This window comes from Globicephala melas, chromosome 5 (assembly GCF_963455315.2).
Source record: "Globicephala melas chromosome 5, mGloMel1.2, whole genome shotgun sequence".
Classification (NCBI taxonomy): Eukaryota; Metazoa; Chordata; class Mammalia; order Artiodactyla; family Delphinidae; genus Globicephala; species Globicephala melas.
The window spans coordinates 47,217,855-47,245,393 of NC_083318.1; the positions used below are offsets into that span (position 1 = coordinate 47,217,855).

The 27,539-nt window shown below is 34.2% G+C and overlaps 1 protein-coding gene across 2 annotated transcripts in view; it reads left to right on the forward strand.

Annotated features, from left to right (window-relative positions):
- SLIT2 (slit guidance ligand 2) overlaps nt 1-27,539 on the forward strand; it is a 382,749-nt gene that overhangs the window by 251,180 nt on the left and 104,030 nt on the right. For both annotated transcript variants that reach the window (XM_030864309.2, XM_030864311.2), the window contains exons 6-9: nt 517-588; nt 6,160-6,231; nt 8,755-8,918; nt 10,668-10,806. In XM_030864309.2, coding sequence (XP_030720169.1) covers nt 517-588; nt 6,160-6,231; nt 8,755-8,918; nt 10,668-10,806 — 447 coding nt within the window. The remainder of the gene's footprint in view (nt 1-516; nt 589-6,159; nt 6,232-8,754; nt 8,919-10,667; nt 10,807-27,539) is intronic.

The following is a 27,539-nucleotide window of genomic DNA, read 5'->3' on the forward strand; positions in this document are numbered from 1 at the left end:
GATTTGGAGTTCTTGAAAGAAAACTGCTTTTAAAAGAAGAAAACCTAAAAGTATTCTTGCTCTTTCTTGCCAAGGATAGTGAAATTAACATGCAGCTGGGTGTCTCTGATAAATGGATTCTGTTAGGTCACTGAGGGGGTGCATGTGACATTAAGTGATTTACAGTCCTTTACCTTAATGAAATTGTTTCAGCAAGATGACGCTGAAAGCTCTTAATGGATAGCTTTTCTTGATGTAATGAAATTGCATTCCTATGGCATTTAATATAAGGTGCAGTTATTATTTACTGGAGCTTTCCAAGGGCTGCTATTTGCACACACAGTTCAGAACAAAAAGAGGTTTCAGTGACGGCACCGACGCCAGAATGGCTTGTGACATTCTTAAGCAGATGAGTGTATTTGTGAGAGCATTTCAGTTAGTGCAGCCAAGGCTTCAGAGACCCTTCAGGAGACTCCCTTTCACCTAACCCTGCTAGTGTCCAATCTCTTACATATATTCTTCTAATCTGTTTAACAGGCAACTGGATTACAACCAGATCAGCTGTATTGAAGATGGGGCATTTAGGGCTCTCCGGGACCTGGAGGTGCTGTAAGTACCACTTATTTCTTACTCTTTTAACGGGAGCTTTGTGTCTGGGGAGTGCTAAGGTGGATGCTTATCTGTTAGCTTGAAACCTTGTGTCAAAATGGTTTCCCAAAGAGAGCCCTTAAATAACTCACAGCGAATACAGAGAAGAGTTGAAATGTGTGTGTGCAAAACCTTGCATAGCATATCTATATGCTTAGGTAAAATTGTCTGATTTAGAAACGACACTCAAATGTTCACACGTATTGTCTTTTAAGTGTTTCTCCTTATGATAAAATAGTCTCATACACAGGATTTGTGAGAATTCCCAGAATTGCTATATATTAAGATAACATCAGTTGCATAGGAAACATTACAACAAAAAATAAATCTTAATAGCTGATATGTTGGTATGTTTTAGTTGCTGTGCAATGGAAAGACATTTTCTCATTTTAAAATGTCATTTTAACTAGATAACTTACCATCTCTGTAAGGTTACTTTGAAAGGTACTGTCTAAATTTAATAAGCCGCCCACTAGGTCCATTTTAAAGTCTTCACTACTGACTTTGTAAAGCACTACACACAGATTTGAATTATAATTGACATTTTCTGTCTTTCCTTGCTGGACAGACATGGCTGACAAAATTGGTTAGAGGTAACTGAGTAATCTCTACAGACCTTTGACACTGTAAAATAATTTTAATGGCATTGTTAATTATAATGAAAAATAATTTTAATGAAAACTAGAGTTACTCAAGCTGCTTAAGCCACCTGTACATTTCTGAAAAATTTCCCCAAAGAGTCACCTTTCTAACTTTTTAAGTATACTTACTGATTTCTCCCCCCAATAAAATATATTTCTATGCTATAATTCTCCCCTGACTCAGTTTGTTCAGAAATATGAAACTGAATTAAATGTGAAGAGGTTTTGAATTTTCAGTCCATGTGTTAAATGTTATCCAGAAATCCTCCTGAGAAAAAGATCCCATTGCTTTATAAATTGAGTTTGAAGAGCAGAATGTAATTCTGAAAAAAGTTGATTGTTTCAACTAGAATGGCTTATTTTTCCAATATTTTCTATATGATTTTGGTTTTATTTGCAAGTAAATGAATCAAATTTCTCCGTGTGTCATGTGCTGCTAAGTTATTAATTATTTTTAAAGAATTATGTAAGAATGAGTTGATTGAGGTAAATAGCTCTGAGAGTATATACTGTTCTCTAACCACATGAGAGATCACCTTTGTTTCTGTTGATAACAATCTAACTTATTCTAAAGGAAAACAAAATCAAAGTGCTTGTTGTACACATTGTAATTGTAAGGCCACTTTTAAAATTGTGTTCCAGAGCCATTTTTAATATAGGAAGCTCACTAATGCTATTTCAGAGTGAGAATAATTGCGATACAACTATGATTTCATGATAGTGGTCTGACGTCAAAACCATAGTCAATGTCACTAAACTTTATATGTGAGGAGACTACCACAAGTGTTACTTAGTTGAACAGAGCAGAATAAGTCAAAGAATTTGTTATTAAGTCAGTGCACCTAACTGAGAATATGAATGATACCAAACATTTAATGAAAAATTTGCTAAATGTTTTGAATGAATTAAATCCCATAAAGTACTTTATTATTAAGTAAAAGAACTTAAATACTTATTAGCTATAGAATAACTAATATATGTTTAATATACTGAGGAGGTATTGAGTGCTCCATATATATTGAGAGAGAGAGAGAGAGGAAGAGAGAGAAAGTTCCTGCTATGTGTCAAGCTCTGTGCTAGGCATTGAAAACACTTTACCCACAAATACAATAACTATTCATTTGCTTTTTTAGTTCTAAACTAGTATCATTGTTTTTAGAAGCAGGAAGTTCAAGAAAACAGTCACCTCCTATATTTTGTCAGGTTAGCAACATATCTAAAAGGTGACTTTTGCAAGACCCACTATCACGAAACACACCAAAGTGTGATAAACATCTCGTGGTTCATGGAATTAAAATCAAAATCTAAAATGTTGGGAACTCTTTTGAGGACCTTAATAGATAGGTCTCAAAGAGTATCTAATGGACAGAGTTTGTTTGCTAAAGAAAAGAATTAAAATTAGCACAATACAAGAAAATGTGAATTTTTTCCAAATAATTTTAATATTTTATATTAAATATATAGTCAAGCAGACATTCTTTTAATATATATTAATCTTTTAATGCTCATAATTTATGCAGCCATTAGAGAAATTAATTAATGAAGAATTTAAGGCTAAATTGGCTAGAACGCTGGAAAGACTGACTTTGTTAATCCATAATCTCTTGTCAAGTAGATCAAAGGTTTACCCATTATAAATGTCTGGTCTGGGGCTTTTTTAATATAGAGTTACCATTTTTTATATAGAGTTGCAGAAAGAAATTTACCTGTTTTGCTTATTTTTATCATCCATGACTCTTTAAGATATATCTTTTTATTATGAGGAAATAATGAAAGAGCATTAATTTGCACATCACCTTAAATTTTGGATTTCTAATGTTTTGGATATTTTAAAATTTTGATTCTGTGAATCATGTGTGAATATATGAGTATACTGAGGCCAAACAGGAGAAGATGGGGGTAATCATACTGAACCATTGATGGAAATTTGTTAGATTAAAATATATATTAAGGGAGAGAATGAATAAAGTTCAAGAAGGAAAAGCCAAGGTAGATGAAAGCAAGGAGGCAGTTTATCGCTTGCATGTAAAACGAACTGACTTTTTGTGGAATTCTCATTGATAGGGTTTAGAATTAACTTTATTTTCTTAATAAGAAGATGATGTCTCAAACATAGCATTGGAAACTAAATGTAGATAAATATTTTCTTTTTCTTTGGACACTAGATTCAGAAATGAAATACATTGCTTGAGTTGCCAGTTTTATATGGTTTGTTTTTCTTTTCTATAGAAGGGACATAATTGAATTGAATTGAAACATAGTGGTTCAAATCCATTCAATATCAGACTTTCTGCCAAATCCTATGCTTAGCACTAGGGAATAAGAAAGAATAAATCAAGATCTAAGTCCAAGAGGGCCTACATGATTACCAAGGCTAACATTTCTTATTTACACACCAGGATGTCCTTTGTACAAGAACATATTCTCATTACATAGAGAAAATCTTGAGGTTGAACATAGAAATAGACTTCCATGCAGGAAAAAGTGTTCACAAATAAAGAAGTACAGCATATAACTTCACATTGTTTCATAATAGGAATTGATCATGGCCATAACACATACATGTCATCATACCTAATCAAAAATTATATTTATTGTTAATTTCAAAATAACTTAATTTCATTGGTTCCACATATTGTTCAGTTACCAGGTATTAATATCAATATTGCTTTGCCAGCATCAATACTGAATAAAAATAATGAGATAATTTATTTTTTTAGTTGCGTTAAACAAATTAACATTTTGAGAAAAGTCTTCAAATTGATAGCCACTGGCTTCGGCATGCAATGATAGCTCTTTTGTGTGGAATTATAAGAAAATATAGTCCAAAATTAATGCATGTCTGCCTAGTGTGAATTGCTTAAAAGAAAAGTTGTCCCCCAAATCACATTTCAGTATGCTGTATACTCTGAAGATTTAAGCCATATAAAATCAGCATAAATTTTGAGGGTAGGAAAAGGGGTCATTTAAAGCAAATCCCTTTGAGAAGTGAAACCTTTTAGTTCAGACATCAGGATATGTTTTAATGGTGCTTGAAAAAAAGTCTCATTTCACTCGAGTACAGGAAAATACTAGAGGCTTTCGGATAACATGAGCCGACCAATTCAGTGCTTTATAGATCCTTCATTCAGTGGGTTTTTTTCTATATGACTTAGTTCAGATCATTTGCATTAGTTCTTATATCATTCAATACATTGCTAAACTGGATAGTAAAGAGAGTCAGTGCATGTTCTAGATCTGTAGCTGTCGTGCCCTACTTTACTGAGAAGTTTAAGTAAATCCCTCTACCCCTGAACACCCCATATCCCACCATTGATAACCATAGCCACCGGCTGGCCTAAAGTGGCCTCAATGTATCTTGCTTAGCCCAAACAGACGTGGCCCGTGGACTCTGAAATATTTGAGTTAGTTGCCAGTATTTAAAAATTAGGAAGATTGATCTAAAAACTTCCGTTTTTAGTTTCTCTTGAGAAAATCAGATTGTTTGGCAGCTCTCCATTACAGCAGAGCAGCAGTCCATCAGAGCTGAATATTAGTTGCTACAACAGAGAATATCATCACTATCACCAAGGTCCTCTTTGTCCCCAGGGATCGGTCTGCTCTTCCCCGTCTCTCTTCCCCATTTTATTTCTTTACAAGCAGCCTGCTTCTCTCATGTATGTTTCCTGCATGGCCTCTGTAGGCAAGTGAATGTGCAACCTCTAATTCAAACCCTTCTTGAATATCAAACATCATCCACCTGTACCAAGATCCATCTTTCCTGCCTTCTTCAGCAACTGCCCTGTTTAGTCATCACCCTACTGTATCTTCTGTATACTGGAATCATTTGTCATCTCCACACTCTGCTCACCCATTCCTGGGATAATGGTCTTTTTCACTGTTTTGTCACAATCAGACTTCTCCAAATGGAGACAAAAAGATATCTCTCTTCTAAATCTTACTAACTCTAAGTTTTTGTATAATTCATCTCTGCAGTTGGGCTGTATGCTATTTTAGGACAAGATTTATGCCTGACTTATTTTTAGAAATTCCATGTTACCATAAAAATAAGAGCAATTCAGGACATATTTGATGAATGAATGAGTAGTAGTTGTAGTAGAAATAGTAGTAATAATACAACTAACAATGCTTGTGTTAGAGGGAAATTAGGAAAAGTTTGAACCAAGTGAGAAGTATACTTATTTTCACCGTATCTCCCTTGACCACCCATCTTCTTGACCCTAGCTTCAAGAAACCATGATCACTACACAGCACTAAACAAAGAACAGGATATGTGGCTGCAACTAAAAACCGCTAGAATATATTAAGCTTTTACTATATTGCTACAGCATGTCACTTCTTTCCTACCCAATGCAAGTACCAAATATAGATATTGTTCTTCCTACTCAAATTTCAACAGCGGCTGCTGTCCACAGTAAAGAACAATTAACAGGACTCTGTTCCAGGACCTGAAAGTACTGATTCTGTGCCATTGCTATGAGATTTCAATTGGAGAATTCAAATGGGTTCATTTACTCGTGGACACTAATTATACATAATACCCTTAAAGGAAATATAACTGTTTAATTTTTCCAACTGTGACTATCTCACGTTCATTTCTTAACCAGTATCGTAAATCGACATGTATGTGCACAGTGCATAAAGCTACATGGTCAAAGATACTATGACTCAAGTCACAAATTAGTAATAAATATTTGATGAATGCATAGTAATATGTTAAAGTATGAAATTTATTTATCGTCTTGTGTATAATACAGTTCATTCTTGATGCCATCTTTACCAGGTAATCGTTCTGCATAAACATAATCACAAGAGGTTTTTTCTGTGTTAACATATGGAGTGATCAATAAATTTTCATATCTAAAATTTCTAACCTTTTTTTATTCTACAGCACTCTCAACAATAACAACATTACTAGACTTTCTGTGGCAAGTTTCAACCATATGCCTAAACTTAGGACTTTGTAAGTAGCCACAATATATATATAAAGTCAATTTAATCAATTAATGATTCCCCTTAAGTACTGTTTTTAGTAAGTAAAGAATATGACCACTAGATCATCATGGGGTAGACAAGGGAAACACCACTTTTTTAAAAGTTCTGGATATGATATTTGAATAAATGAACTATTATTCTGAAAACTTGAAAGCTTCCTTTTAAATGATGTGTGTTATGGGAAGTTTGGGGGAGGGAGAAAAACATTTACTTTGAGCTATTGTGGAGATCACATTTCATTAAGAAATGGAAGACTCCTTGATTGACTGTCAGAAATGATAAATGGTAAATCTCTATGATTTTATTACTGTATGGCAAGCAATCCTAATAAAGCTAAACTGGCTCTCCAGCATTCTTTGTGACGTAAAATTACAGCATCACCCTTTAGTGCTTCTGTAATCAAGGTTGTGTCAGCATTTATATTTTAAAATATCTTTTCAGGAGGTACAGATGGACATTAAAATATTTTAGATGGATAAAAATGATTCTCTAATAAAAGTATTTGATACAGCTATCTTTTTCTCTTAGAGAAAAATTAATCCTCAAAGCCCAGGGTGGGGTATTTAGTTAAAGCATTTTCAGTGATAAATAGCATTTGAACTGGGTTTCAGAATCACCTTGACCTAAAAATATATATTATATACAACATGTGAGAAATGGTGAGAAACAAAACCAAGCATTGGACTTTTTGAAAAAATATGCGTTTTTAAGTAGAGTAAATATATTTTGATAGGGTTTTCAAAATATTTTTGTTTTACAATAATTTATAACTGAAAACGTTACATTTATTTTCTCTCTTTAATCAAAAATCAGTTGAATTGCCACTTTTTAATGAATTAGATAATACCAATACTAATGTCATTTTTTCCTCACTAAAACTGAGCTCTTCATGGGATATAATTTCCTTGGAATATAATATAGCAAAATAAAATCATTCTAAAAGTAAGCAGGCATAACTAAGTTTTGTTTTCTTGGGGCTATCAGATTGAGACTAACTGGCAAAATGAAGAGCCCAGTTCACTCAAACTATATTTAATGAAGTTGGTTTCTCATTAGTTTTAGCTAAGTTTTTAAAAACAAATTAAATAGTATAGTGAGTACAGTGAGTCTTATTTTCTTGTGGAAATCCACTGCAGTTTGTCTTACTAATCAGGTTTTTAAATTTTTATATTCTTTTCTCATTTCAAATGTGTGCACATCTAATTGAATCATCATAATGTACTTGGTTTCAATGGAAATATTTAGAGAGCAATGATGTGGAATGTGCCTTGTGGCTTCCAAAAGATGCCACTTTGACCTCCAAGCAAACTTCACCAGAGGTCACCCAGCGTTCCCAAAATGTGCCTTTCTGTCCTGTGGCATGCTGTCTAGTTTGGATGCAAGACAGTCTATTCCATACCTCCAGGCTCAAGGAGAATGTAAAACAGTCATCTGACTTTAAATTCCCTTGCTTTGGTTGTTTCATTATTCTGTATTATCATTGCTACTTAAAAATTCCATTTTTATGGTCCAATTAGCTTTCTGGACTGGGTTCCATGTTTTAATATCCATTACTGTTATTGGGTTATAATCGAGCACATCAGCTAAAAAGGGCTAAAATGGTATTACCATGGCATAGATGATTCTGGGAATGATGCTTTGATTTATAGCTTTGGATGTCCTTTTCTTTAGTTTGAAAAAACATAAAAGCCAGTTTGAAGTCATTTACCTAATTTAGTGGATACATTTGTCTGATATTTTATTAATGGAGAAGTGCTATTTACCACTTGGAAGGGATCCATGATCTGGTGTGGACCCCTGCCAGCGTAGAGGGGGCTGGCATAATTACTTCACTCCCAGCCATTTATGTCTTTTAATTTCAGTTCCTGCTCTTTGAGGCTATGTCCCCAAGAGCCAAAAGCAGCTAATCCCTTTTACTGCGATTAAACAAAAAGAAGGAAATCAGAATAGGGATGTGAAAAGAAGTGGTTTATATTGAATTATTATTCTGTCGGGTTCAGCAAAAAATGAAAATGACCTGCTAAAAAAGTTTTGCCAGCAGTTGCCACAGAGACTAATAATGACAAGACTAACTGGTATTTCAAACTGGGAGCCACAACTTTTCTTAACATGCCTCCTACCCCTGCCTGAGCCCAGACCTCCCCATTCCTCCACCCCACCCCCACTGGCTGCCAGTATGTTGGGACTGCAGAGCAATTTGCCTTGGACTTCTTTGTGTCTCTTTGTCCCTTTGAATAGACGCAGGCAAAAGATTTTCATGGTCATGTTCAAGCTTCTGTATACTTGCTTAGCTCAGAGGTAGATGAAGAAGGACTTGAGTCTGTGGTTATAAACCAGTTTAATTTTTAGGAAAATAATTAGATTGGCATTTATTAAGCTTTAACCTATTTATAGGTAGAGATGAAGTTACATGTTATTATGAATGAATTTTCCAAGTTTTGAAATGACTCTTTTCTGTTTTCTTGCTTTAAACTTCTTGGCTCTCATTTAGTCGACTCCATTCGAACAACCTGTATTGTGACTGCCACCTGGCCTGGCTCTCGGACTGGCTACGCCAAAGGCCTCGGGTGGGCCTCTACACTCAGTGTATGGGGCCATCCCACCTAAGGGGCCATAACGTAGCTGAGGTTCAAAAACGAGAATTTGTCTGCAGTGGTAAGGGAGAAAGAACCTTTCTGTTTTCATATTCCCGTATGCTATGATGTAAGGAACTGTGTAAGGTGCATGCTTCAGAGGTTTCACTGTTCCTCACTAATGTGCAGTTATGCACTAATCACTCTGTGGAAATCCTCTGTGTTAGGGATGATGTCATAGGCTCTAAGACTTTTCATGTGATGCAGTCCTACCTAAGAGATAAATGACTAACTTTAGTAACAAAAATCTGAAAACAAAAATAAGACACCGGTTATGTAAAGTATCAATAGGTGACATTCAGTTAGTTCTTTCTATGTGCTTAAGCATCAGTCTAAGTATTTCACAAATATTTACCTCATTTTTACCTCCCTCATAACATCTGTCGAGAAATGTAACATTACATTAAAGTTTAAAATGCTGAGAAAAAGAAATGGTAAGTAACCTTGTCGAAGGTTGTAGAGTTAAGTCCAAGGATCTCAACCTAGGCAGTCTGATTCCCAATCCATATAAATTATTTCTGCTTCAGAAGTGTCTGTTCAAAATAACAATAAATCAAACATTTTAAATATTTGTAATGCATCATAAATAGCAGTTTCCTAAAGGAAGAGTGAGAAGACATACTAGTTCAGGATTCTATTTTATTACTATCCTTTAGACCTTTTTATGTATTTTCTCATGCTTTTTGTAACCCAAACAAAATTTTCTTATAATGTCATGGAATGTGCTCAGTAGGTCTGATTGCTTTATAAAAAATTAAGTAAGGAAATGACTAACAATTCGTTACTAACCACTTTTTTCTCTTTTCACTTTTTTCCTTCCTGTTTTCTAGATGAGGAAGAAGGCAAGTTCACGTTTCTTGTTTAGACTGAGACTATTTTTGTAAAGTGTGAGAACTTGTTGAGAGGGACCTGGTTAGTAATTAGCCTGTAGCTTCCTCCCCGGGTATCACCACCACTCGAGCCCTTTCTCTGCAGGGCAGAGAGGTCTGGCCCTGCTGCAGGGACAAACCCAGCGTTTGCAGATGCCTATTTGGTACAAAATGCCTGAGAGCCTGTTGTTCACCATTTGAACAGTAAAATTTCAATACTGAGTAGTAAAATACATACCTCTGGGTAACTACTTAGCCTAAAATCTTAAGCCATACAAAGTCAAAAAAGGAATCATCTAGATTACAACTAACAGAATGACCTGATACAAATTATTACAACTTCAAAAAAAGCGGTAATTTTGAACCTACCCAGAAATCAAACTTAGCATCATCTATTTCCCCCACACTTATTGGCACATGATTACTTATTTAGACAGTTATGTCTACCAAGAGGGAAGTTTTACTGTTTTCCTTTCCTTCTTTGAGTTAAAGTAAGTTAAGCTACTTAAATTCAATAAAGACCATGCTCTATCTAAGCTTATTAGAAATGAAATATAGATTAGTCTGAAGTTGCTGCTTTTTTTGGAACTCATAATAAATTTGAATAGAATTCTAGTTTCAAATCAGAATTTAACCTCTCTCACAAATCTTTCAAATTTTAAAAATTATCATTTTTGTAATTAGTTTTAAAAAGCTCATTTGCTTTATCGGTACTGACCCCAAAACATACGTGCATGCTTCCTAAAATATATTGTAGAAATATAGTATCATTTTATAATCAGGTATTTAGAGAAATGCATTTCTGTTTAATAACGTGCTTTGTTATTTTAGCTAAGTTTGTGTGTTTCACAATGATGAGATTGAGGAGGAAGAACTACAACTTCCGTTTGTTTCTTTTTCAGGTCACCAATCATTTATGGCGCCGTCTTGCAGTGTTTTGCATTGTCCAGCTGCTTGTACCTGTAGCAACAATATCGTAGACTGCCGTGGGAAAGGTCTCACTGAGATCCCCACAAATCTGCCAGAGACTATCACGGAAATGTATGTTCCCTGAATTCCCTCATATCCCCCCACCTCCCCAATAACCCAAGCCATGACTTTCTTTAGGAGATTCTGGGTTTATCAAAGGCCAAACTGATCCATTAGCTTAGACAAATGTTTCTTTCAGAATTGTATTGACCTTGACTCTGTTTAATTAAATATCTTATTGAAGTGGCTAGGATTTTTCTTTCTTTTTTTTTCAACACAGGTAGAATTAAAAGGAATGCATTTCAAGGAAAAATAATACTTTCCGTTTTCTTCAGAAGGTGTTGTTAGGCGCTTTAGGAAAAATAAGAGTATGAGTACCTCATTTATCCAATTGGTTCTGGAGATCTGCTTCTGCCCATTTATAGCTTGGAGTGGTGAAAAATAAAAGAAAAACCAAGCTGGGGTAATAAATCGTAGAAACAAGATAACTAGATGATGTCTGCCTTCTCAAGACAACACGTTTTAAAATGCAGTTTCACTGTTTTGTTTGAACCGTTGTATAGTCCACCACAAAGGATAAAAAAGATAATATTATCAAGTCAAAATGTATAAGATTTTTAAATTAGTGAGCATTTTAGCTTATTTGAGCCAATGGCTACCTCCATCAAAAATTAAATTCTCTCAACAAAATATTTCATACCTATTTTGTATGCAGCTGCTGGATTCATTTCTGTGTCCTAGCCAAATATAAGTCATGTGGCTAAAACAAGGTCACATAAGATGTAAAGAGGACTACTTTTACCATCTTGGGAAGTAAGCATTAGGAAAAATCTTTACCTTAATATCTATTAACTAAGAAAGCACCTCTTAACCACCCAGCCTACCATATACTGTTTTAGAAGTTAATTCTAAATTTGAACTAAATCAATATTTTGGGACATATTTGGTTAAAATAATAAAGTAGGATCAACTTCTTTAGATAGGCCTTCATAGTAGGCACCAAAAAAATTAAGTTATTTTCAAGAACTATTCATTATTTTTTTCAACTGTTAACTGCCCTAATTTATCTTATATGAGAATAATCTTAATTCATAAGCCCCACTAACATTATTTTAAAGTATTTAATATGTGCTTAAAAGTGTACTTAGAGAGATGCAGTACTTGACACAGACAAAGAATATATGTATGCACATAATAATATTATTCTCATCAAATTTTTAATTGATGAAACACTACCTTGGCCATAAAAGACATTTGTATTTTTTAGCTGAACCTTGAAAGAAGAACAATATACGGCTTGGAAAGAGGCAAGAGACATTCTGCGACAGAGAAACATTGGGGACAAAGGGCAGAGGTGGCAGTGAGCATTTTGTTTTAGGGATTGCACAGTTGAGTCTAATTAGAGTAAGAGGTGCATGTTGAGGCATCATGGAAAATAATGCTTCAAAAACGACATCTCCATCTAATTCTAAAGCCACAGATTACATAAGGCCTCTCATCTTAGAAGATGTAATATATGATGGAGTAGATAGTAGAAAGACATAGTAACTGTTCCCACAGAGAAATAGTATATCCATCTCTCCAGGCACAAGCATTTATTAAGTAAACACTTATTATTACATAAAGGCAGCATGAATTCTCCACAGAGCTCCATCAAGTGACATGCAAGTTAAAAGCTATAAAATGAGGTACAAAGTAATACATGTCGTAAGAGAGGAAAAAATAAAGTTCAAGGTTTTTATTTTTTTCATTAATTTTTATTGGAGTATAGCTGCTTTACAATGTGGTGTTAGTTTCTGCTGTACAGCAAAGTGAATCAGTAATACATATCCATATATCCACTCTTTTTTAGATTTCCTTCCCATTTAGGTCACCACAGATCATTGAGTAGAGTTCCCTGTGCTAAACTGTAGGTTCTCATTAGTTATACATAGTAGTGTATATATGTCAATCCCAATCTCCCAATTCATCCCATCCCCCTTTCCCCCCTTGGTAACTGTAAGTTTGTTCTCTGCATCGGTGACTCTATTTCTGCTTTGCCTATCAAATTACCAATGGCAGTTTTTACAGACTTAGAACAAAAAATTTTACAATTTTTATGGAAACACAAAAGACCCCAAATAGCCAAAGCAGTCTTGAGAAAGAAAAACAGAGCTGGAGGAATCAGGCTCCCTGACTTCAGACTATACTACAAAGCTACAGTAACCAAGACAGTATGGTACTGGCACAAAAACAGAAATATAAATCAATGGAACAGGATAGAAAGCCCGGAGATAAACCCACGCACCTATGGTCTCCTAATCTGTGACAAAGAAAGCAAGAATATACAATGGAGAAAAGACAGTCTCTTCAATAAGTGGTGCTGGGAGAACTGGACAGCTACATGTAAAGAATGAAATTAGAACACTCCTTAACACCAGACACAAAAATAAACTCAAAATGGATTAAAGACCTAAATGTAAGTTCAAGGTATTTATTACAGAGGGCGTAAAGTGGAGAACAAGTTACAGTGGCTAACTAGAGTCAGAAAGCTTTAGTTAGAACCCTAGGTCTACCTATCATTTACTAGCTGTGAGACTGTATGCAAGTTACTTATCCTCTATGGGATTATCTCCTCATCTGAACCAAGTGTTGTCAGTTTGTAGTGAAAGAATTAACACATGTAGAGCTTCATGTGCTTAGACGATAGTACTCATTGAATGATACCTCGATCTCAAGCCTTCATGTAGGAGGTAACGTGTGCGGTAGGCCTTGAAGGATAATTAGTGAATGGAACTGCAAAGATGAGAAAAGAGCTTTCAGAAGTAATGAACCTTATCAGCATAGGCGATAAGAATGGAAATCCAAGATACTGCCACACAGGAACTCAATTTGATTGGTATTTGGTACCTGAGAGAGTTAAGGAAACAAAGTTGGAAAGGTAGGTTGGAGCTAATTCATGGAGGACTTTGAGAGTATAAGGATCTAAATCTTTCTTTGGAATGCATTTGAACACAGGAGTTTGAATCTCTAAGAAGAATTAATCTGACAGCTGTGCACTAGTGGTTTGGCAAAAGGAGAGAAAACCAGGCTTAAGGCTTCTTAGGATACTATTATGTTGGTCGAGGGGAGATGTCATGAGAGCAGGAGCTAGTAAGTAATAGTAGGAATGGTGATGTGGAAGCAGCTATGATAGCTAATACGGAAGCAGAATTAATAGGATTTTGCCTTTGATGAGATGAGAAAAAGGACTCAAAAATGATGCCAAAATTTCAAGTATGAGGGCTGGGGAGATGGTGTTTATGGCGTTGTATATAAGAAGCTGAGGAACAGGACCAAAACTAGGAAGGAAGATGATGGTGAGCAAAATTTGTGAGATACTGAAATTCCAGTAAGATATTTAGAGACACTAAAATAATACAGACTATGATAATTTGGAACAAGACAGGAGGCAAAGATTTTGGAGTAATTAATATTATAAAAAAAAAAAAAAAACAAGTAGATGGTTAACGCCATCAGATGGCCAATGGAAAGGAGAAAAACAGAAGAGAAACCCGAGGGAACTAAACAAAAACAGCAGAGGGCCACAATAGGTAAGGGAGGAAGGAGCTTCTGGGAAAAATGATCCTCCGAGTCAGATAACTCCGGGCGATGAACCAAGAGGAGATCTGAGAACAGGTCTTACAATTTGACCAGCACATTGTTCTTGAAGGATTCAAGATAGAGTGATAGGTAAGTAAGCCGCTCTTCAGAGTGTTAAGAAAGGTCAGAGGTGATGAATATTGGAGAGAGCAGACATGGAGTAGTTTGAAGAGTTTAGCTGAGAAAGGATTTTTTAAAGAAGACAATTGCAATGATAAAGGACAGATGGGTTTATTTTAAGGTGCAGAAACCTGCAGTCATTAGAAAGTCAGAGAGGAAGAATAGGTTTAGAGAGACATGAGAGTGTGAGAGTTAGATAATATATATGTGGAAGCAAGATTGTTCTGGGCCCAGGAGGGGATTGATCAAATCCTGATGATAGAAAAGGAGACAAAAATGCTGTTGCTGGTTGACAAAAGAGGAGTGAGTTGTAGACATAACAGACTGAAAGGAATATGAAACATTTCAAATGGTTTATCTCATGTAGTCTGTTTTATTTTTTGTCACAGAGCTTTTCTTACATTTTGTATGCTCTATAGATTCTGTATGATGGTGGAATTTAGTAGCATAAAAGTTAGACTGACTAATATGTCCCAATGAGTTTGTCTGTGTTGAGGTGGTGGTTCATCAGGCAAAGCTATAATAAATTCATAAGTAGAGATGAAATCATATGTGAAGCTCTAGGTGAATTTTACTTCTCTGATTATTACATTATCAGCTTTATCAGTAGAGCATCTGGTAATAAATCATATTGATCTTCAACTCCAACAAAATACACCCATTACCATTCATTATAGTGGCACAACTTACTAGCTTAGTGACTCACTTCTTTTATTACTCTTTTACTTTTTAATTAAAGAATCAGTAAGGGGCTTCCCTGGTGGCGCAGTGGTTGAGAGTCAGCCTGCCGATGCTGGGGACATGGGTTTGTGCCCCGGTCCGGGAGGATCCCACATGCCGCGGAGCAGCTGGGCCCGTGAGCCAGGCTTCTGGGCTTGCGCGTCTGGAGCCTGTGCTCTACAACAGGAGAGGCCACAGCGGTGAGAGGCCCGCATATCGCAAAAAAAAAAAAAAAAAAATCAGTAAGATTCATAAAGTGTAGAAATAAAGTTAGCAACATCTTTAAAATTTTTTATACATTCTATATTTTTAATACATGATGAACTGAACATTATAAACTCCCTTCATATTTTTCATATAATGTTTTAAAATTGGATTTTACCAGTAAATTATTAATAGAATTTCTTTATTGAAAATTATCAGACATTTCATTCAGTAATGTTGAGTTGACTTCCTACTGTCTAGTGTGTCTTTATTCCTGTAACTATCTCATATTGTGACAAAAAGAAAGTATGTGTGTGTGATATGTAGCAGTGATCAACTGCCTGTAAATCTGGGTAGAAAAACTTGCCTCACCCTTTCCTTTTATCTGATTTGTGCTTGCAACTATAACTTCACACTGTGGTATGTGCTTAAATTTGTTAAGATATAGAAGGGAACTATTCCTTTAAAGTCAGAATTGAAATAATTGGAGAAGAAGGAATAGAAAAGAGACTAGCATTTATCTAATGCCTGCAGTGTGGGATACTATGCACATATTGTAGCATTTGATCTTCTCGTTGACCTTTGATGGGTGTATTTGTGCAATTTAAATAAAACAGGAAAACTAATGCAGAGGCATGTGTTAGATAAAGGTTGGTTTTATTTCTCCAAGAGGCCTCATTATCCTGATGATTTTACCATGGTCCAGGATCTGTCCTCCCATTTGCAGACTAGGAATCTGATTTTGACTGCACTTAATTATTACATTTTGTAACTATATATCCATATATGTATATGTGTATATATATATATATATGTATATATATAAAATATATTTGTGTTGTGTGTTTGTCTTCACTACTAAAGCAGCTCTATGAAGACAGGAACTGCTTCTGTTCTAATCACCACTGAACACCCAGCAACAAATCTAGTTCCTGGCCCATAGTAGGCCCTTGATAAATATAAGATAAATATTTATTGAATGAATGGATAATGTAAAAATTAAACATTTAAAGCAGATTTATCTCTGAAAGGGTGGAGTTATATTAAGCACGATTTAAAAAAAAATCTGAAGGAGCAGTCCATTCTCTTCCCATAGAAAAATGAAATGATGCTTTTTAAGCATAAAATCAATAAGAGAAATTTTAATGAAAAAAAGTTATGAATAGAATGCTTAATGAAATGAGCTAAAATGAGCTAACTAAAAATTCCTTTGTTAAATTCCCTGCTTCCTGTCCTGGCTTGGATTCTACTCTCTACATGCATCTGAGAGCAACTTTTTTCTGCTCTAGGTTGACCAAGCCAGTATCTAATAGGTACCCTCCTTCTTTAGATGTAATAATTAATTCAATCTTTTTACAGACATCTTAGACATCTTTCTCTAAGGTCACATTTTCTCTGTAACAAAGCCTATAGACGTTTACCTCAAATCCCTCAAAAGTTGACAATTTCATTTTGCTATTTAAAAAAAGACCAGGCTCAAAAAAGTTAAGAAATCTTGTAAAAAAACAACTCTTCAATTATGAAGTGACTAAACTGGCCTCAGTCTTAGATTTATTTGACTCCAAAGCCTGTTTTCCATCCTCCCTCCAGCTGCAAAAGAAAGATAGATGTGGCTTAGCTTGTTGGGATATTATAAAAGGAATGATTGAAAAAAATGAAGAGAGGTAGATATCAGAAAAACAGGACACTTTAAGAAACTTACATGTGAAGGGAACATAGAAGGAGCATAGAGAAAGACAAGGCATGAAGGTATAGGAATGTTTACAAAACTAAGAACTGTTTCGTATGACTTTATATCTACAACTGTTGTCTTCTTTCCTAGTCTCTATTAAGTAATTTCATATCTCCCTAGATTTTGTCTACATAGAAGTTATCACAGCTTAATTTGATATCCTGGTTAATGTCAAACTACCCTATTAGACTGCAAGCTTAATGAGGGCAGGATCATGTCTTTTTTCCTCACCATTTTTGTCCCAAAACTTAGCACAGTGTGGGCAGGGAGAAGAACAGTACTGGGGTGGGGGGTCTGGGACATACAATCAGGAGAGCCTCCAAGCCTCCATTCTTCCTAGTAAAAGAAAATGTGACAAAGGAGTATGGACTAATGAAGATAGATGGGGGGAAATAGAATGTGTAATATCAGGTAAAATTAGGTTTAGAAGAAAGAAGTTGTTGCTGCCCTGGAATCTTTCCAGCACTTGGCTGCTTTGAACACTGTTGGTTGGGTACCTTGTTTTCATACACATGGAATGCCTTAGGCAAGTCTATACAAGGCCTGACCCATGGCAACAAAATCATTAATAGCAAATTGATTCTCTATATATCAAATCCTCAGAATTAATTTCTTAAATCTTGTCTTGAGGTGTAATACTTTGAATGTGATGTGATAGATTGCTGTAAAGTAGACATTTAGTTCTCTTCAATCCAGTTATAGATTTTCTGTGGCATAGCACCTGTCCAAACCATTATACAGAAATTCCATACATCGCGGAGAACAGTTAGTAAAAACATAGGTTGAACAATTTAGTATGTCTTGTTCACTCTTAGGTCTTACTGCTTTTAATCTTGGTTGCATTTTTCAGGACTCCAAAGCTGGGAGCCATACAATTCTTCCTTTTATTTGTCTGAGAGAAGATAAGGAAGCGTTCAAATTTCGGGAAAGGAAAGTATGGTAGCAAAGTTCTTAGGCCGGGTCTTATGAGGGCTATCTCTGTTTTCTAAGATGTATTGCAAATTTTCAGAAGTTATAGTATTTGTTTTGGATGTACTATTCAAATAGGTAAAATGGAAAGGGAACTCACTTTGTTGTATAAATTTATTGGACTGCTTTTACTCTGCTAGTAGTAAAGAAGCCTATTTCAAAGAGATTCACAGTATTAGAGGTTGGATATGAAGTTAGGAGTACATTTTTTTCCCTTTTGTTCACTCTGGATCATTTGCATGCATAGTTATAAAGAAATGAAAGTGAGAATGATTCTTGAATGCTCTGATTACAAACTGCATTTATGATACTGAATATAATTTTAAAAATACATCTTTGCCCTCCATTTCTGTTTAGGCACTCTTCCTGTGTTTAACCCTTTTGCATGCTATTTCTGCATTTGCCCCTTCCAAAAGGGGCATCCTTATTTCTATTAAATAATACTTGCCAAATTTTGAATCTGCATATTTCAAAGTTTCTGTTGGTAGGGATATGTAAATTAGATTTGATCAACTTGTTGTTAAATAACCTATACTAGCTTATTAGGAAAGTTACAGGTACTCATGATATCAAGCATGACTTTTTGACTATTTAACATGCACTCAGGAATATCTCAGCTAATAGCACAGCTGTCATGCTGTGTAATTGGTTCATTTTCTTTTAATTATGCCCACATTTTGAAAATAAATTTTAAAAATAAATATAACATAACAGTTTGACTAATTTTTATAGCACATGTAAATTACCTTGACTTTACTATTTAGACAATATCGATAAAATATCTCTGAAGTTTTCACATCATGATTTCATCATAAGTTAGGAGCTTAGAAAAAGACATAATAATTTAGCTTCTTACAGAATGCAGAAAGCCAATTCATTGTTCAGTATACAAACTAAGATCGCCACTGAGTTTCCTCACAACAAACATCTCACTTAATTCTTAGTCATTAGTAGCCGTGCTTAGTGTAATCCCTACAGCAATTTTGATAGTTCCAAAGCAAAATAGTATAAGATAAATTAGGTAAAATACATTTAAAACTAAACTAAACCTGTAGTTCCATAGACCATTATTGAGTTCACTAATAATCATTGGAGCGTTTTCATCTTTATTTTGACAAAATTCTCAATTTTATATGCATATCTTGAACAATCTTTAATTCCTATTGAATGAAATAGTAGGATAATCATCTTTGTAAAGAGAATTCATTTTTATTAAGAGTGTAGGTTCATGAAAAGAAAATTATTTGCTCTTATTTCCCTCAATTTACTTCCTTTTTTCCAGTTTTACTGAGGAATAATTGACAAATACAGTTGTATATATTTAAAGGCTACAACATGATGATTTGATATACTTACTCATTGTGAAATGATTACCAAGATCAAGATAATTAACACATTCATCACCTCAAATAGTTAACTCTTTTTTTGTGTGTGGTAAGAATGCTTAAGTTCTACTCTCCACAATTTTCAAGTATATAATATTTGAAATATATTATTAACTGTAGTCACTGTGCCATACATTTGACCCTCAGAACTTATTCTTCTTATAACTAAAAATTTATACCTTTTGACCTTCATCTTCCCAGCCACCAACCTCTGCGACCACTATTCTATTCTGTTTTTATGAAATCAGATTTTTTTTTTCAATTCTGCATGTAAATGATAGCATACATTATTTGTATTTACCTGTTTGGCTTATTTCACTTAGCATATGCCTTCCAGGTTCATCCATGTTGTCACAAATGACAGGATTTCCTTACTTTTATGGCTGTGTAATATTCCATTGTATATATACCACAATTTCTTTATCCATTCATCTGTTGTAGGACATCTAGGTTGTTTCCATATCTTGACTATTGTGAATAAAGCTGCAGTAAACACAGAGATTCAAATATCTCTTCAAGATAGTGATTTCAATTCCTTCAGGTATAAACCCAGGAGTGGGATTGCTAGAGCATATGGTAGTTCAATATCAGTTTTATTGGAACCACATACTGTTTTCCATAATGGTTGTACCAATTTACATTCCCGCCAACAGTGTATAAAGAGTCCCTTTTCTCCACATATTTGCCAGCATTTATCTCTTATGTTTTTGATAATAACCATCCTGATTTGTGTGATATCTCATTGTGTTCTTCATTTGCATTTCTCCGATGATTAGTGATGTCGAGCACCTCTTCATGTACCTACTCTTGATTTGTATGTTTTCTTTGGGAAAATATCTATTTAGTTCCTTTCTTCATTTATTATTTTGATTATTTGCTTTTTTGCTATTGAGTTGTATGAATTCTCTACATATTTAGGTTATTAACCCTCTATCAGATTTGCAAATATTTTCTCCCATTCTCTTGGTTGCCTTTTCAATATATTGATTTTTTTTCTTATTTGTACCTAATTTCACAAAAATTTATATGTATAATGTGTATGTTATATATACGTATACACACACACACTCTTTATATGCTTTTGTTGTTGTTGTTTGATCATTTCAGAAGGAAACCACAGTGCCTTTCATAAGAGAAACGTATAGAAGAATGAATCAAACTTTTGTAATATGAGTTAAGATGTGAAAATAAGTATGGTAAAATTATAAATAAATTGGTGAAAAAGAGATCTTAAAATGACTAGAGTGGTAAGGCAAAGCAGATGCTCCAACTGGTTTCTCTTAAAAATCCCAAGGAGTCTGAGGAACATTATTGCAGCAGACAATGGCATGTGGAAAAGTAACATTTTTTTCATGTACTACATAGTCAACAAATATTTTTGAGTGCCTACTCTGCATCAGGCATTATGGATGAGAGGTCACAGTTCCAGCTTTCAAAATGTTTACAATGCAGGGAATTGAAGCTTTACACACACAGAAATTTTAAAAGCTATATGATAAGTAATAAAATACATATGCATGGAGAAATACATATGCACAGAGAAGGGAATATCTTGATTTCCCTGGGAGACTAAAAGAATCTTGGGGTATGAGGATGTGTTTTGAAGGCAGAGAAATTGTGGGCTTTCTAGACAGTGGAAAGAGCATGTGCAAAGCCCGAGAAAAGTGAAAGAGTCATGTGTCTTTGAGAAATTAAAACAGTTTTAGTTGTTAGAACATAAAGTACAAGCCTAATCTCGACGAATCACTGTCCTGATGTTAACAGGATACAAGGGGAAATTTTGAGCAGTGTAGTAGTATGATTTGATTTGTTAGTTAGAAAAATCACTCTAACATGGAGTAGAGAATCCACTTGTGATACAAACAGTTACATAAGGCATGATAAAGACAGGCTTAGCAGCAGATACTAGTGAGAAGTTATTCCAAGAAATGACCCAAGTGCTGTTGTGGTTGAGTCACTAAAAACTTCTACAGGAAAGAAATGGAGACCCATCAGATGTAAATAAGACCTATGTAGACTTTAACATAGAAATGAAAACAGCTGGGGCACAAAGTAGTATTCATTCTCAGGTGAATGAAATTGTCACTTTTTTAAAGAATTAAGTTATTGATTTATGGTTGTAAAATCAGCTAGAAAGAGTAAGTTGAAAATTTGTTTGGTTCAAATTCTACTAGTGATCACAGTGTTATCTGAACTTTAGGGGGAAAATGACGGATGACTTGGACAATAACTCAGTACAGGCATCGGGGAGAAGGCTAGTTGCTATCTATTCACTGAGTAATACTGTTAAACAAATGATGTATAAAGGTAATTTGCATAATGTTTTTAAAACTAAAATTATTACCAAATGGGGGACTTAGCTCAGTGCCTAACTCATATTAAGCGTCCAAGAGGTTTTAGTTATAATGAAAAACAAAGCAGCAAAACTTGCATTTGTCTTTCTTGGATTGCAAAAGAAAAATTATGAAAACTGAATGTTACTGACATTATGAATCTGTACTCTGCCCCTGAAATCGGCGAGCCATGTGTCTTAGCCCATTTTTCCCTCTAAATCTAAATTATGTGATTCTGTGTATTGAATGTACTTTTTTTTTGCATTTGAGTGTGTCCATATAAATATATACGTAAAAATTTTAACACTCATTCAGAAGTTCATTGCCTGAAATATGAGGTCAATAGGAACTCACACACACACATTTTTGTTTTGCTTTAAATGCTTAAAGACCAAATGGAAAAAGAATTATTTTTATTATGAAAACATCAATTGAATTTGCACTGAGGGAAATGTCCCCAGAATGACATCACAAGAAATAAAATAAGATAAAGGAAGTGGACAATTTTCAGGAACAAGTCATCCCAACATAGGGATCGCTGATAATCAATTAGGATGGACAGAGTCTTAAGGCAAAAATGCTAGCTATATGCAAAGTATGTGTCTCTAGAGGCCAATATTCACTCAGCTGTTAAAAATATTTGTTAAACTTAAAAAGTCCTGGAAATCGCAATTACATAACAGCAATAATATTCTAGTCTAAGATAATCTTGGGTCATTTTATGTAGAGACATCTGAAGGATTTCAATGGCATGCATTTACTGCTCAAGTTAGAAGTAATATTCCAAAAATATAAAGTACTTACTTTAGAACTATTATGTAATAAGCAAGAGGATCCCTGATGTCAAAGTAATATTGCTGCTTCCTCCTTTACAAATGCAGGACTGGTGTTACCTATGATGAGAATATTTGGCTACACTCAGCAGTCCATGACTCAAAAACTAAAGTCATTCTGCAGCTCCAGCCGTCACCCCATTAAATCTGTTCTGTTCTTTGGCAGCTGTTTTTGCCATTTACGTTAAAAGCAGATGGGGAAAATGCAAAGAACTGTCAGTTTTATTGCCATGTATAATCAGCATCTGGGCTGTATGTTACAGGAACACTCAATCCAAACTCATACTTTACTGGTGGTGTAAAAACTTTTTTTGAGTTTTTCAGTTTTCAAATTAGAGTAAGGGCTTTATTTTAATCATGTTGATCATGGAAATAGCAACCATTTGTATTTTTTTTTCAGCCTCCATGTATGTGAATGATGCTTGAGTGTATGTGTTTAATAGACAGTTGGGAGTTATCTGCAAAACTGTTTTGCTAATTTGTTTTAAAATGTGTTTTGGAACCATAAATGTTTATTTCACATTAGAGATCAAGTCATGTGTCAGATTTATTCCTTTCTATAATCTGTGTGTATATGTGTGACTAATACATGCTATAGACATTATATTATATAATGCCATATATTATATGTTACATATATACACATATATATCCTCATTTTAATTTTTTCCACTATTTTTTGAGCAGGAAAAAACGTACCATATATGTTTCTTTACATCTCATAATTTTTACCAAAACATTTATAGTAGGTTTTATTTTCTCATTTTTCAGATAGAGAAACTGAGACACAGAGAAACAAACAGTAACTTTTGCAAGATCCACAGAGCTAATCAGTGGCAGATTCTGAATTTAATCCAAGTCTGTATAAAGCTCATACTTTTAATCACTAAACTCCACTTTTTATCTTTATGTCGATACATATACAAAACATAAATTATGTGATTCTCCTCTTGGGAGAGCTATTTCAGCTTTGGCATGTGGATGTTATTTTTTATAGTTTATCAAGATAATTTAATTTGAAAAATATTGAAACGAATGCCTGAGTATTGAAAGCTTAGTGAGTCGAAAGTGTCATTTAAAATAAACTAATGTTGTTTAATATAGTGTAAATGTCTTCAGAACTAGTTGGAATATTTAACTACCCAATTACACTGTATGTTGTATACTTTCCTGATGTAAGATCTGCTCATTGATAACCATGGTAAAGTATTTATATGCCACAGAGCCCAGCTATACCTGCACATAATTTCCAGGTTTAAGTGTCCACAGTATTACAGCAGAGAGATTTACTGATAATTTCCCGTTTTCTACCATCTTTGAAATAGGCACCAGAAAAGTGACGTATATTGGTAGCTATTCATTCTTTAGGAACTCTAAAAGTGTGAAGACATATATTTCTTTTAAAAAAAAAAAGCAGTAGAGAACAAGAGAAAGAGATATATGGGAGTGGGAGGAAAAAGTTCTTTTTATTGGTTAAACATACTTGTGAATTTTTTGATTGGAACAGTTAGAAAACTGTCTTCTAACTAAAATTGAACTTCTAACTAAAATTTCCTTCTTGTTTTGATGAAGTGTAGCAGCAGATTGCTTTGAGATATACGTACATACAGCGATGAAATGTTTTGGAATTGTTCACATACATTCCGTGGAGAAAAAGGTTCTGGCTCCTTTTATATGAAAAAGTCTTCCTTTATCATATGGGGTTTATAAAATTTTCTCCCTCTCTTACTCAGTTTTCTAAATCTATTTTTACTTTGAAATTTAAAATATTAATTTTTTATTTTTTTTATGAAGGGCTAGCATTTGGAAGGCTCTTAATTATGGTGGATTTTATCTACAGCAAGCAAATATATCTCAGCCATTACACTATCTCTTTTTGTAACCCTGGAATTTTTTGTTTGTTTGTTTTTGTTTTTTTTATGATTGTGGATGTCTGTTTCTTATACTTTTTTCCAATGTTTGCTTCTTATATTTTGAAGCTGTGTTATTAGGTATGTAATTTTTTAACATCTTTATTGGAGTATAATTGCTTTACAATGGTGTGTTAGTTTCTGCTGTATAACAAAGTGAATCAGCTATACGTATACATATATCCCCATATCCCCTCCCTCTTGCATCTCCCTCCCACCCTCCCTATCCCACCCCTCTAGGTGGTCACAGAGCACCGAGCTGATCTCCCTGTGCTATGCGGCTGCTTCCCATTTGCTATCTGTTTTACATTTGGTAGTGTATATATGTCCATGCCACTCTCTTTGTCCCAGCTTACCCTTCCTTTTTTTTTAACCTTTACCTGAAAACTCTAATATTTTTCCTCCGTATTTTTTATAATCTGGTTTTAATAGTCCCCCTCTTGTTTTAGGAGGAAGGGCAACATTTGAGATGTGTGTTGTTTGTAGTTTGTCAAATACATTATGAGGTTCTTGTAATGAAACACAGAAATTATTTATCCTAGAGACCTAGAAGTTTACAGGAAGTACACATTAGTTTATTGTTTGTCCACTGAAAACAAGAAAATGGACATTTTTAAACGTTTTAAAACTTACGGTTTGACATCTATCAGTGGTAGAATATTTTCCTGCGTGAGAATCTGTCTCTTTGAATGAAGGAGGCAATTATGTTGTGCCTTAACGGACTGCTAGACAGTGCCATAAAAACCAATTAGCTGCTGAGTCAATGTAAATAACCATATAAGCTTCGTTTCAAATATTCTTTTTTTGGAACAAGGTTGGAAGTAAATAGATAAATAAAGAAAAGCAAGCAAATCCATTGTACATGTCATTGTTCAGCTTTCTGTTGCATATGTTGTAAATGATATGGTTTGCCATATGTAGATTAAGTCATGGGACATTGCAGTAAGGAATAATACCTGCAGTATTGCTATATTATGTTTGTTATTTTTGCATATAAAATTAAATATGTTTTCATCATGAATTCTCTTTGTTTTGTAACTTTTTGAACATGCATTTTCTAAAAAAATAGATGGCCCACTTATATCTTTTTGTTTTGTTTGCTTTAGCAGGAATAGTTATCAATGAAATTAACTGCAGATTCAACACAAACTAAGTTACAATAAAATATATTTAAGGGCTTCCCTGGTGGCGCAGTGGTTGAGAGTCCGCCTGCCAATGCTAGGGGACACAGGTTCGTGCCCCGGTCCGGGAAGATCCCACATGCCACGGAGCGGCTAGACCCGTGAGCCAGGGCCGCTGAACCTGCGCATCCGGAGCCTGTGCTCCACAACGGGAGAGGCCACAACAGTTAGAGGCCCGTGTACCATAAAAATATATATATATATATATATATATATATATATATATATATATTTAAAAGCCATTAGAACAATTAGTGATCATTATAAGTATTCTAGGTTCTGAGACTTTAAAATAATAAATGAATTTTAAAATTTCTAAAGAAGTTTTTTAATTATATTAAGCGATAGAATTAGTTTGACCACATTTGTAAGTTAATGTTATTGACATTTCAGAAGTCTCAGTACTGAATATCTCATTTTTAAAAAAACTTATATTGAACAAATTAGTTGGAAACATAACTGTAAAACTGGACACTTTATCAATAAAACGTCCATGAGTGTATAAACATATCTGCTTTTGATCACCATTGAATTCCAATTATGTAATACAATATGTTGCACAGGGCCGTCATTAAATATTTGCAGATTGAATGAATGAATGAATAATTGCTGATTCCTTATTTTCAAGAAACTGAAATTATATTTACGAAAAGTAATTGTATGATCTAGTTTTGCATGACTGTTGAAAGAAACCTGCTAGACACTAAAAATTTTTATTTTTTCTCATATCGCATTATATTATTTTGAGAAAATCTTTAACAAAATGAAATGACGTTTCATTGGCCTGGATTTGAAGAAAGTCCTTTAATCAAGAGTATTCCATCTATAGCTTGTTTTTACTATATTTTCGTCAATTACATTTTAAACTTCTTAAAATCCAACTACAAGAATGGATCACAGCAAAAAAAGTGTGTCTCTAAACCATCAATTCATAATGTTCTAATCAATAATGTAACAGTGAAATGATTAAAATATCCTTTGCTATACTTAGAGCTTTTGAAAAAAGTAACCCTTTCTTAAGACCTAGATAAATAATCCATATGAAGGAAATTCATATTTGCTTCATTAGATTTATTTCTTGTCTTCTAGGGTAAATCTGCCCCTTAGGGGCCAACAATCCGGTGGAGGAAGGATATGTGAAAAATAAATAGAATGAAGTCAGATAAGAGCAGAGGAGTTTAGAAGAAAATGCCCTTGAGCACAGAGAAATATACAATTAACCATACCTAAGAAAGTAAAGGAAAGCTTCAAAAGGAGGCTGTGCTGTAGTCATCTTAAAATAACTAAACAATATTATTAATATTGATGTGAAATTATTAACTTCAATGGCTAACAATAAGGAATGATTAAGGAAATATGGCACATTTTGACAGTTGAATTGTCATGAAAACATTAAAAATAATGTCTTCCAAAAATTTTAATGATATAGGAAAACATGGATGATATGATGTTGAGTGTAAAGGAGTCAAGTCAAAATTCTCTGTACAGTAAGATTTTAATTATATAAAGTAAATATGCGTGCAGAAAAACTAAAGTAAGATTCACGGATCTGAGTACTGTAATATGAGTGATTTTAATTTGCTTCCTTAACATATTTCGTAAATAGCTTAAGTTTAAGTTTTTCTTTAATGTGAACAAAATAACTTCCGCTTTCTGGACTAATTTTGCAAGTTACAGAAAAGATTTTACCTTTTTGTGAGAGAGCAAGGTACAGAAACTTGGGGAATAACTCAATTTGGAGGACTAGAAAATGAAGCCATAAATAGAAAGAGAAAAGCAGAGCGAGAATCAGGAACA